General features: G+C 43.2%; 1 protein-coding gene across 1 annotated transcript in view; it reads right to left on the bottom strand.

The window, feature by feature from the left end:
• The window catches only part of LOC104286035 (serine racemase-like), a 31928-nt gene extending 29500 nt beyond the window's left edge, over positions 1 to 2428 (bottom strand). Inside the window, exon 1 of the mRNA XM_009884572.1 lies at positions 2274 to 2428. Coding sequence (XP_009882874.1) covers positions 2274 to 2374 — 101 coding nt within the window. The 5' untranslated portion in view covers positions 2375 to 2428. The remainder of the gene's footprint in view (positions 1 to 2273) is intronic.
• Between the last annotated feature and the right edge of the window lie 10511 nt (positions 2429 to 12939).

Raw genomic sequence — 12939 nt, 5'->3', positions numbered from 1 at the left:
AGGCATCGAAATGCTGCATTTGCAGCAATTCTTAAAAGTACCTCAGCAGCTTGTGCAAGAGGGTCTTTATGAAAGAGAAATGATAGAAAAATTGAGGCTTGCTGAGATACAAATGGCAAGAAGCAGCATAACAGATGTCCTCTTCACTGCTAGTAATTCTAGGTTACTGCACTGAGTGTCCTCCACAGGACTACATGTGACAAGTAAACTCCCCCAGGCATGGGGAAGGAACATGCTAGATCTCTATTTGACGATGCAGTTAAAAGAGATCAAAGACAACACTGCACTCAAACATTACTTTCTTGAATTATCATTATTTTGTATGACACTAGCACTTAGAAACACGTGTTTGAGACTGTATCGCTCCAACTAGTGGCAATTACAGGATGGAAATTTAAAATGCATCTCTGACATTTAGATACCCAAACCCTACACAGAGTGATTGCTCCTAAATCACATAGGAACCACCAACACCTTCCGCTAAACAGAAAGATGCGTTCAGTAAATACTAGCTCAATTTTATTGATAGAAACTGGGGCACAGACAGATCGAGTGACTTGCCTAAGACTCCTGCAGGAAGTTCGTAGCAGGGCTACTTATCAGAATGTCTTAAAGACAAGGAGATCAGGGCTTAGTTACTGGCCTGTATGACACACATGTTGGGGGCTGCATGCACTGTGACCATCCAGCACGCAATAACCAAGCCTTGAGATTGAGCAGGCATTTATAACTCTACTCACCATATACAGGTCTGACAAAACTGTGTGATGTTACACCAGCAACAAGTGCAAAGAAAGCTCAGGCTCACGCAGGGCACAACCAAGCTGCATTATCACTTCTGATAAAATATCTCCTTACTTCCAGTAAGTCAGATTTACCAGAGCCTGAGCCTAGCACTATATCTGCCTTCATCTGTGGTCATAATCCGTTGCCAGTCTTCCAGACACACTACTGAAATGTCATTGCTCACTGCTGGCAATAGCAACTAGGTGTCAGCTGCTAAATACATAACATGAGAAAAAGTAATCTGAAAGCAAGAACTCCAAAGGTCATCCCTCTTGGTTACCTCTGCTACCACAGCTTCCAAGTGTCCCTCGAACAGACCCATCCCTCTAAGCGCTTTTTACAGGACATTCACAGCTGTGAATGTCAAACGATCACTATCAAACACTGCACACATTTTGGAAATTAAAACTCTTCAAATAATTAAACCTTTTTCTTCTTTAAGTTAAATGTATTCTGAGTTTAGAGGTTCTCTGGTGATTAACACATCTCCCTAATTCACTTGAAATAAAGAACAAATAGGATAACCCAAACAAAAGAGTGGTCGTGTGATGAAAGGACGGGTTTAAGATTCTCAGTTTATAGCAGAACGCGTCACATCATGTGTGACTTTGGGCAAACCATTTTTTCAATGCAGAACTGAGATCTTGTCTTCCCCTTTGCTGTTCCATGGGGGTTTATTAACGGCATTGAGCCCACTGAAACTATTTATGTCTTAAATGTTACCAACATCTGTGGCTATTGACAGAGTGCAGGAAATGAGAACTGCCCTTTGTTTATACCGCATCTGGCAACACCAGGTTGTGATCTTGCTAGCGGTGTCCAGGTGATAAAACTGGGGGAGAAAACAACTATGGGAAATGTTAAGAATGAGGCTGTGGAAACACAACCATGCCATATGGGTGCACATCCTCAGCTGGTGCTACTCAAGGGCACTAGATGTCTCCTAAATTTCATCTGCACAATCCAAGCTTGAAAACAGGAATTCAAGAAGACCATAAGCACCATAATAAAGACAACCGCAGAACACCTTGAATAACAGATTCTGATACAGGCTATCCCAAGATAAATTTTCAGCAGTCCATCGGCCTGTCTATGGTTATTTCTCATACCATACTCATGAAGAAATAAAAAAACTGAACTCCACAGGCTTAAAGTATTCAAATCTCCACTGTTTCTAGTGGATAACTCCAAGAGCAACTCATAATCACAGAACCCTGGGAGATGTTAGAAAATTACAAACAATTACCTTTTTGTTATTTTTAGAAAGTAAGGAAAGGAAAAAGAAAGCATTACCTATACAGCACAGCGACTAAATAAACAACGAGGTGAAGCAAAACTCCAACTACGACACCGTAAGGAGGCAGAAGGGGTCCAGGGGTTGTCATGTCCGTGGGCCTGGCCCTGGGTGGACCCCGAGGGCTGACCATGACCCCTGAGGGGGAGGAAGGAGCACTCTAGCTCTAAGTCAGACAGCAATATTCTCCAACCTTTGCCAGAAAGGATCGTAGTCTTCATCTTCCCTGGAGCGGTCCCTGGGACTTCTGTTTTTTAACACCCTGGAGTAGAGAAACTGTGCTGCAAAATTCATGGTAATTCCTGGTGCAAAGCAAAGCTGGGAGGCTGCGGGCAGGGGACACACTTGCCTGTGAGAAATGCCAGCCCTGCAATGCCCGGGTGGGAAATAGTGGGCGACGTGCTGTAAGCAGCTCTCCAGCGCTGGTTGGGGGAGGGAAGTGCCTTTGGGAGAGTTGGCTGCTGCTATTTAAAGAGATTATTTCAGAGGCCAACCTGTCCTTGTCAATTTGAGTCAGGGCCCAGATTATGTGCTTGGGTGACGCTCTGTTAGCAGGACACTTGAAGCTTTAGTTACTTACTGCTTAGCTGTGGAGCATGATCTAGACCTGCTGCAGGGCCCGCGACTTAACAGCGTGCACTTGGGTGGGCAGAGGCAGCAACAAAGGGATGTCGTCTTTGTGGTGGTTGAGTCACCTGCAGGGATCCTTTAAGGCAGGACCAAGGAACATGGGTCTTCATGACTGAGCCACAGAGGAGACCGATTACTTTGCTCGGGTCTTCTCTTCGCACAAGTCCTCATGGCAGAAAAACAGAAATATCATACAGATAGATCATACAGATAGAAAAGAAAAGATCATCTAGGGAAAAGACTGCAGCAACAGATATAAAAAAACCCAACTATCTAAATCTGTTCTTCATTGCGTTAGCAAAGGCAGTGCCAGATTTCCAGATGAAGGATGGCTGCACAGTGGGGACGGGAGCAGAGGGTCCTTCCACAGTTCCTCTCCTCTGGAATACAGCCCTGATGGAGCACAGGCTCCAGGCTGCTTGGGGACTGCTCTGGTGTGCCTTTCCAGGTATCGGTGGTCCCTTAGGACCCTCTGATTTCTGCTGACAAGGTACAAATTCTTAACCTCCAAGACAGAGAACAGGCACATTGTAAAACCTAACCCAAGCTGTGACCTAACCCTCCCCACAGAGTCCTGTGAGAAATATTATAATCTGCTTTATATGGGAGAGTCAGAATAAAACGATCAAATAGTCTTCTGGGATCTCTAGGAAACTCTGAGCTGTGCTGGTGGAGCCCTCCCTACACTGGCGTGGCAGACAGGTCCATGCTCCCCCAACTTCATCAGTACAGATGAAGCTCCAGATTCACCATTTTTTTCTTGTCTCTCCCACCCAAACCCCCTTCCTCCTTCCCTTTCCAGGCGGTGTGTGTGCAGGTTGCAGAGGTGGCACGTGCTCCACGTGGACATAACCCAACAGCACGCTGCTGCCAGAAGTTAGGAGACAAAAAGGCAGTCGGCCTTTGCCAGCACTTGCGGCTGTAAGCCAGAGTGAAGTTCAGGCCAACCTCACCGGTGCCTTGAAGTGCAGAGGGAAGGCGGGTGGAGTTATTACTTTGCTCATGACAAATCTGCAGTGCAATGGCAGGCAGGAAAGGGAATGTAAAAGCAGTGAAAATCATGACGCCCAGCTTTCGGGTGTCTGGGAGTCCAGGCCAATGTGCTCAAGTCTTGACATGAATTCAGCGCCTCACAAATTGAGGCCCTAATCTGTGATCAGCACTTGTAGAGCACACAAAACCAGTAAAAGGATTTTTGGGACCATTTGGCCGAAACAAATTCATCAGGCTCTTTCAGGACAGAAGTACGTGAAGCGTTGAATTGCTGTGCTTCTAAAACACTCCCAAACAAGGAGTTCACTAGGGAAAAAGGGTATTTGGAAATTTCTGCTGTAGATTCAGGCCCATGCCAAACATTCATTCAAAGCCCTTACCTAAGCGTGTGCTGGAAACGCTGACTGTGCAGTGTCTTAGGAGGTACTGCATCACTGTTAATTGCTGTAAGTTAACTATGACCATTTTCTGAGCTGCTTATTTCCTTAATGAGAGATAAACAGTTAAACACACACTATTATTAGATGTGTCTTCCTTTCATTCTTGCCTGTCAAACTTCATTGTCCTTACAAGCTTCTTAACGCTTTGTCCGCCACTTCACATATCCACCTTCACTGTCTGTGCCCACAGAGAGGATGGCTGTACAGCACTCCCGCTTTCTCTTTCTACAACAATTGGATTTTGTCACCTTTCACAGGCACTGTTTTTTTGGTATCCATATGTCTTCTCTGACTAAGACATGTCTCTTTGTTGTTACTTGAATCCTATAAACAACACAGCCACCTTCATCTAGGAACTTAATCTGATCTCCTACTTCTTCCTAATGTCCTTCTCTGGGAAATTCCTGTTTATTTCATTTGTCTTGACTAATGCAATTAGTAGCAGGAGTTGGCACATCTGCTGCTGCTGTCCAAGAACCAGAACTCGTCACCACGAAGGTAATACGTCTGTAAATTACATATTTTAGGGGCAGTCTTACATCAAAATACTTATTCTGGGGATAAACTTAAGTACATGTTTTATGCTTTTTGATTCAAGGTTTTGATTCAATACACTTGAATTGGATTAACCCATCGTTTAAGAGCTATTACAAAACTGGTAAGATGAAGCTTACAGCTCCTTCCTGATTTCATTGCCTTTTCAGACGTTTTTCCCAGCAGAGTGCTGTGATTGTTAGGGGAGCTTTACAGCTGACCAGGTGGGTGCAAACAGTGACAGTGATGGCAGCAGGGTATCACACAGCCTCCTGCCCATGGCCACCGAGAGCATCTAGTTGGGGCGGGGGAGGGAATCCAACCCCTGTTACCTGTGGTGCCATGGTAGACCAGCTGTGCACTTGAACTCGTTGGCTATAAAGGGGCTTCAACCCATTAGTGATTTCTCTGATCCAGGCTTCTGGCAATTCCTTTTTCTAACTGAGTGCCTCTGAATCAACTGTCCGCAAGGGACTGCTGCCTGCTGCACTTGAAATTCCCAGGATGCCCTCCTTTCTCTCTGGTTTTGCACTTAATTGGCAAACACCTTCTCTGGTGTATCACCTTTTAATATCCTGTAAATCTTTCTCATATAATCTCACTCTTGACTCTCAGCTTTGAAAAGCCAAAAGCCTCTTACCTAATGGACTGAAATATGTTATTTTCATTATATTAGTTCATCTTGAATAGGATCAAGCCAATGACTACCAGCAGACCAATACATATGGAAAATTAACAAGTTACCCAAGTATCTAGGGATCACTAACTACCTGAAGATTTAAAAATATGGACCATAAGACCTACCACAAAATTAACACATGAACAAGAGTAGCTGTCCTGGGACAGGCTGAGGTTGACTTTTCTGTGCCTTTTGCATCGATTTGATCTGAGCTACAGCCTATTTGGAGACCAGTTATCTAACTTCCAAATAAGCCTTGCACAGAGATTTTTGGAGTTTTAGAGATTCTAACCAAACTCTCCAAATAACCATTTTCCTAATTCTCTTAAAACATGACCTGGAATAATTCAATCCAGCCATTTTGAAACCTGTTCACAGTGCTTCGAAAAACAACACAACCACTGCAGGAAGGAAAAACTACCTTTCGTCTTTGATATTTTCCTCTTATATGTGGGGCAGGGAAGGAGGGAATCGGTAAGGTGTAATTACATTGCTGGTATGGTCAAGTGAAACCCAACACAACTGCCATCAAACTGTCAAGGACAATGCTAAGTTACAGGTCTTCCCCAGATCACGTTTCTTTTCAAATCCAGAGTTTCTTACCTCCTCCCAGCTGCTATTTGGTGTGTCTTGAGGGAAGAAAGCCAGCATCTCAGGGCCGTACAGCTTTCCGAAGATTTCGTTTACACCTTCCATACTGCCACCACTCACGCTTTTTGTGTTTGTGCAAGGAAATCCTCATTCATATCTGTACAGCTTTCGGCATACCTAAACTGAGACCTCAGTAAAACCAACCTCTGTCAGGGGCACTGTATACATCTGAAATGGCAATTCTTGAGAAGTGTTTTTATCCACACCCTCACACAATACTGTTATCTTGTACTTAGATAATTTTGAGTCCAAAGGAAAAAAAAACAAACAAAAACAAACCTAAAATTTAATCAAGGGACAGAATTGAAATTCCTTGACCTTACACACGAGCACATGAGCACTGATTAGGGCTGGAAAGAAGTGTAAAATCCAAGTCTCAGAATAACGGTTTTACACTCTTCAAGTTGTATATGACTGCCTGCCTTCCTCCCTCAGTCCCTGGCACAAAAGCCATTAAAAGATAGCATAATGGGGAAGGTAAATGCTGCTTCTTTTCCTAGAAAACCTTCTAAACAAGGTTATGCTGCTATTCCCCAAACTGAAGGAAAAAAAAAAAAAAGAACCATTTTGACTTTAAAATGGAAACCAGTGCTTCATTCTCTTGTAACCAGAGAGAACTCAGTTTGGACAGCACTAGGAGAAATAGCTATTACCATTGTAAATAAGGACTTCATTGAATTACAGGACTTGAAAGCTGGTTTTGAAGGGTTAGCCAAGTTTTTCCCCACACTAAATAAAATTAATAACGTTTCCAACTTCAGTGAGAACAGCATGGGTGGGAAGAAATAGTCTATCCAAAGCAGAGAATTCTTTGCAGAATTTGATCAGTTGCAGAAGGAAAGAGGGTGGAGACAGTCTGCAGTTAAGCCAAGAAAAACAATAGAAGTTGTTCAGAGAGCAGCAACACAGAAAACCAAAATGATAATTTAGGATTATGCAATATATCAATGCAAATGTGGTGGTAAACCACTATAATAACCAGTATGGATAAATAAATATAGACAATTCAAAAGGAATCGCCAATTTAAAAAAAGAATAAAGAAGAAAAAAAAGGAATAGACACCAAATACTTCACATTTCCTTCTAACTTAACATATTAAGTTCACTTCCAACTCAGTTTCTGTATAAATCAGTATTTATAAAGCAGACCAGAGTTTCTGTCCCCAGCGTTTCTATGTCAGATAGCAGGTGACCCATGGTAGAGAAATGTCATGTTCCTGTTGGTTATCTTTACGGAGCTGAGAAAAGACTGGTAAGTTAGATCGAAATCAGTGTAAATGGATCTAGCTTCCTCAAGCTGTATTTTGTAGTGGCTGAGAGAAAGGACAGGCATCAATTCAAAGAATGTATCTGCTGGCACAAGGGGTGAGAGAGAAGCCTGAGTGTGCTTTGTGTAAGGTTACTGCATGGGACAGACTGTATCTGCTTATCACGTAAACATTTTGCAGAAAGGATGAGATATTTCTCAAGACAAAGAGTAAAACTTTACTTTAGAAGTCCAAAACTTATCTCCCAAAAATAGTATTTATATCCACCAGAGGTCTAATTCTAAGATACTGAACCAATACATTTCAAGAGCTGAGCAAAAACTGGGAACTCCAGCACAAAGCTTGTGCTTTGCTGTTACAAAAAAAAAAAAAAAAAGAATATGCAACTATCTACTACTGAAATTGAATAACTGATAAGAACCAGCAAAACATTTTGCATTGCTATTTGGGATATTTAGAACCATAGAATATTTTGGGTTGGAAGGGACCTTTGAAGGTCATCCAGTCCAACCCCCCTGCAATGGGCAGGCACACCTTCCACTAGATCAGGTTGCTCAGAGCCCTGTCCAACCTGACCTGGAATGTTTCCAGGGATGGGGCATCTACCACCTCTCTGGGCAACCTGTGCCAGGGTTTCACCACCCTCAGAGTAAAAAATTTCTTCCTTATATCTAGTCTAAATCTGCCCTCTTTTACTTTAAAGCCATTACTCGTTGTCCTATAGCAACAGGCCCTGCTAAAAAGTTTGTCCCCTTCTTTCTTATAAGCCCCCTTAAAGTACTGGAAGGTCTATAAGGTCTCCCCGGAGCCTTCTCTTCTCCAGGATGAACAACCCCAACTCTCAGCCTGTCCTCACAGGAGAGGTGCTCCAGCCTTCTGATCATTTTTGTGGCCCTCCTCTGGACTCAGTCCACCAGATCCATGATGCGGTTAGCTTTCTGAGCTGCGAGCGCACATTGCCGGCTCGTGTCCAGCTGTTCATCCACCAGTGCCCCCACGTCCTTCCCGGCAAGGCTGCCCTCAATCCCTTCACCCCCAGCCTGTATCAGCACCGGGGGTTGCCCTGACCCAGGAGCAGGACCCTGCACTTGGCCTTGCTGAATTGTTGAATTTATCTCAGTTGGACTAGATGACCTTTAATCGTCCCTTCCAACCCAAACTATTCTATGATTCTATATAATGCTTATATCAATTTCAATCCAATTGTAGAACAACATCTTTAATACACGCAGAGGCAGTAAATTAGCATTGCAGATGCATGAAAGTATCCAATAACCTATTCAAATACACCTCAGAAAATTATATTAATTAGGAAATACTGTATCTAGATATCTTTGGGTAACATGAGATACCTTATGTTATCACTGACTCCAGGCTTTTTGTCCTTCTGGGTCTAAAGCATTGGTGCCGCAGCTCTGTTCACGTAAGAGGAAAGGTGCACCAGCTGAGGCTCATACAGTGAATCCCTGAAGAGATGTACTCGTTTGCCTGTGCAGAGCACAGCAACTGTGAATGACGGCCTGACCTTGGCTATTTTAGATGGCATTAGAACATGACAGGGGCACCATATAATTTCAAAGTACTGCTATAATCATTACCTTTATTATTTTCATTAACAAAAAATCACCAAATGAGGAGCGGATGAGAGGTGAAACACAGATAGCTTTGTACAGACTTACTCAAAGGGAGCCTGATTTGCTGCAGTCCATAGATTAACTACTACACAATGCTTTTAGAGGCTCAAAAAGCCTTCAAAGGTGTTTGAGACATCACTGTTTCGATACCCAACAGCAGTGCAGAACAGATGGTGGTTTCTGCTGAAATAAGTGAACGCTTCGCCGGGGTGCCATACACCAGCCCCCCTCAGCATCGGCACTTACGTGAACTCCTCTGCTTCCCCAACACCCCAAGCAAGCTGAAGGTCAAGTATGTAACAGTTCGGGGTGTGTTACTTTGGCCAAGACTCTCATTGATCTAAATCCTCTTCCCTCCCCTCCCACTGTGTCTAATTAAACTCCTGATCTCTTGGTTGCAGCTCAGGGTGCTGGAGATGAGCTCACCTGGGCTGTACCCATCCTGGCTCTCAGCACTCGCCAGCGCGGGAAGAGCAAAACAAAGGATCCGCCTGAGCTGCAGACAGGGTGGGAGACAGAGTGGCTCCTGGAGTAACCTGGTGGCCATGCAGACAGAAATGGACCACCTCATCATCCACTCACAAGGTAGCTCCCTCGCTGCCAGGGGATGTTTTCCCAAGTTAGCCGGGCTGCTCCCTGCGCTCCTTCCCCGGCCCTTCCCTCCCTCACCACCTCGCCTCATCTCTGCCTGCTCCGACCTGCTCTCTCCACCGACTCCATGAAGGCTGTGCCACCAAGTCCCTCCCAGTGGTTGTTTCCTGGTCTTAGTATCTAACATCCAGCTGGTCACACCAGTGGAACGCTTTCTGGTGTAATTTCTTCTTCTAAATTCAAACTACAGGCTCTTGTCCTATCAGCTTCTCCTAATTCGCTTTTCTAACGATAGTTCAAAAAGAAGAAATTACCTCAGGTTTATTTACAGCATCCTGTTGATTCACAGCTTCTATATCCTCACTTCTGATGCTTCTTATTCCTTGAGGACATGCAATTAGCCCTCCATTTCCCTTCCACATTTTTTATCCTATAATCTGCTATTTCCTCTTTTCTCACTGTTAATTAGAAGAGACTTTAGTCACCAATATGAAACAGAAAATTATGCCTTCGTTATTGTGTAGATGGTGAAAAGTATTATCCAAGGAGAAAAAAACAGAAGGCACTTACAGAAAAATAGAAAATTACTTCGATGAATATCTGAATTAAGAAATAGTATTTCTATTATTCTTACAGTTAGTTCCAGTGGTGGGTCTGAACTAAAGAACAGTTGGGACAGATAATTTAAAGCATTTTACTACATCTGGACAGAGTATTGTAGCAGATATTTTAATATACTTAGAGCCAACTGGTCTCTTAAAGCAAGGTAGGTTGTCCTAAAATCTGGCATTAGAAACAGCATCCATGCTATCCTGATCTCCTGCAAGGACTTAATTTCAAGGACAATTCTTGTTTTAACTTTCTCATCCTTAACACCAACTGGAATATCCATGCAGATACAGCAAACTAATGGCAGGTGTAACCACCATCAGCCTCCCCCTAAAAGCATATGGAACTGATCACACTTCAAGGATCTCATTAGAAAAAAATTCAAAATAAGGGGTGGAGGACAGGAATCCAGAGTCCACATCTGTTTTCTAACAATCTGAATTAATGCCCTGCCTCCAGAGCTTGTGGTGCCTGCTAATCTTGTTAATCTATTAATTCCTTCATAGACCCACAAGGTTTTTCATGCCTCAGAACAGCTTTTAATAGGAATTGTTTCATGGGCACTTCTCTTCCCATTCACGATTGCACAATTTCCCTATGGCAACCACCACAAATTCTCCCATTAAATAGTGGCATTATGAAAGTATTTCAGTTGTCTTTTAATGCAGTTTTGCAGCTGGAATTAAAGAGGTGAGCAGCCAGTACCACAGAGTAATAGCTAGCTGTACTGTGGGGGAATCTTGTTGGACAGGATCCACCACGTGATTAACTACGCAGACGGCAGGATGAAAAAATTCGTATACATTCTTGTTCAGTCTTTGCCTAGAAGCATGTGTCGGAAGCATGCTTGAAAAAAAAATTGCAGCTAAAGATGTGAGGGACCTGTAATAACAAAGGAACTACTACCTTCCTGCTACAGTATTGTATTTCCTCCAACACACATATTTTATAAGGAGTCTTAACCTGGGATTTTTACAACATCAGCTGTAAAATAACACATGTACTGTAAATTTTCAGACGAATGGTAGTGGAGCAATTAGCTTGGCTTTTCTCTCTGGCAAGTCATTCTTTCCCTTGCATCTGTCCATGACCTTGTGGTAATTAAGAGGAAAAGAGAATAGGCTGACTGGTAATCCAAAATGGGATTTATTTCCAGCTGTTTCTCTGTTTCATAAGATATCTCCACTTCACAAGTCCCTCATATGGTAAATATTACCTATATTCAAAGGCCTTATATACATGGCTGATGCAGTGCCTAATGGAGAAAGGTACACGGATGTTAAGTAACACAGACCTCTGCTTTACTGCCGTTTGTCGTGACTCGTGTTCAGCAAGGTGCTATTCAACAGATGAATAGCTTCTCAGGTATTAGTGGCTCCTTCACATAATGAAAACGTTGGTCCAGTTTCAAGTAATTATCTCATTTAATTGGTGTGGTTTGCAATATTGATCTGCTAAAGTCACTAGCTGAGTAATTCTAATTTGGGAATAATCAAGTACTTCCTCCGTGAGTATTATTTTCTAGAATACTATCTGCCACGGGCTCACAGATCTATTTCACGTTTTTGTGTGACTCAAATGGGTGGACGTAAAGTTACAACAGCAAAGGGACACAGCCTTCTGTAATAGAAAATACAACATGTATTATCAGATCACCATGTGTGCAATACAAGACTGGGAGTCGAGAGTCTGTTCCCGAGTCACTAATTTAGCTGGGGACAGAGTTTTCCTTTCTCTAGAACAGGCAGCCACGCCGCATACATATTTCATCGAGGTTTCCGAGGCATGGCCAGGCTTCATAAAATGCATGAAATCTGTCAATGAAAGGATCTAATAACTGGTTAAAAATGCAACACAAACGACATCATTCACTAATACTCCATGTGAGCAACCTTTCCCTTCAGCTCTTTGATTCAGTTTCCTCGCAGGTGATTGCTCGGGAAGCTGAAGCCACAGATGCAAAACAGCCCGGAGCCATCGAATGCTTACCTAATGCTGGCAAACAGAATCCAGCCCAGTGTGTTGGCACCAGGATGACACAAGAGAGTCAATTCCTGTAGCTGACTCACTGTTGCCTTTAGGCGTAGTACAAAACGTATTGTTTTGAAGAAGGCCGGATCAGGGTTGTCTGCTCCATGACACACACGTTTGTTAACTTCTCCAGGGAGAGCATAATGAGGCAGAGCTGATCTTGACAGTACCTCATACCATCAACCATGTGATATATTTTTTTAACAGTGCCAAAGACTGTGCCTTTATGACGACAGCAGAACTTCACACTTTTTAGTGTCCCTTGAAAATCAAGATAATAAACACTAGTACAAGTTGGTATATAACAGACTGGAGAAGGGATTGCACTGGCACAGCACCTGAAGGTGTTCACACATTGAAAGCTACAACCGACAGGACCCGTAACACCGACCGAGGCTGCCCCATGAATGACAGAGGCCTGGAGGCTCAATGGAGACTGTCAGGGATGTGGTGCTAGGAGTCACTACCGTCAAAAGCTTTAAATGGCAATGCCTACTTAATTCTGGTGAAATCACCACTGCAAGAGGCCTTTCATCTGTTCACCAGACAGATGCAGAGGTTATAGAGCAAGCTTCTGCTTCCCTTAGAATGAGTCCACAAGCTGCAACACCTGCTCTGTGGAGATCAACCTCTCCAGGTAACAAAATTCCGCTTCCACATCTATCCAACTTCTGTTTCAGCCCAGCAATCAGAAACTGAGTAAATTAAGAGAGTGAAAATAATTGACCTCTTCTAAAAGGATGATCAACCAAGCCTCATTTTACATAAGGTCCTCAACAGCCTCCAAGTAGCAAGAACT

This window comes from Charadrius vociferus, unplaced genomic scaffold (genome assembly GCF_000708025.1).
Source record: "Charadrius vociferus isolate BGI_N301 unplaced genomic scaffold, ASM70802v2 scaffold655, whole genome shotgun sequence".
NCBI classification, from domain to species: domain Eukaryota; kingdom Metazoa; phylum Chordata; class Aves; order Charadriiformes; family Charadriidae; genus Charadrius; species Charadrius vociferus.
The sequence above is the reverse complement of the archived record's forward strand: the minus strand, read 5'-3'. Positions and strand labels throughout refer to the sequence as shown.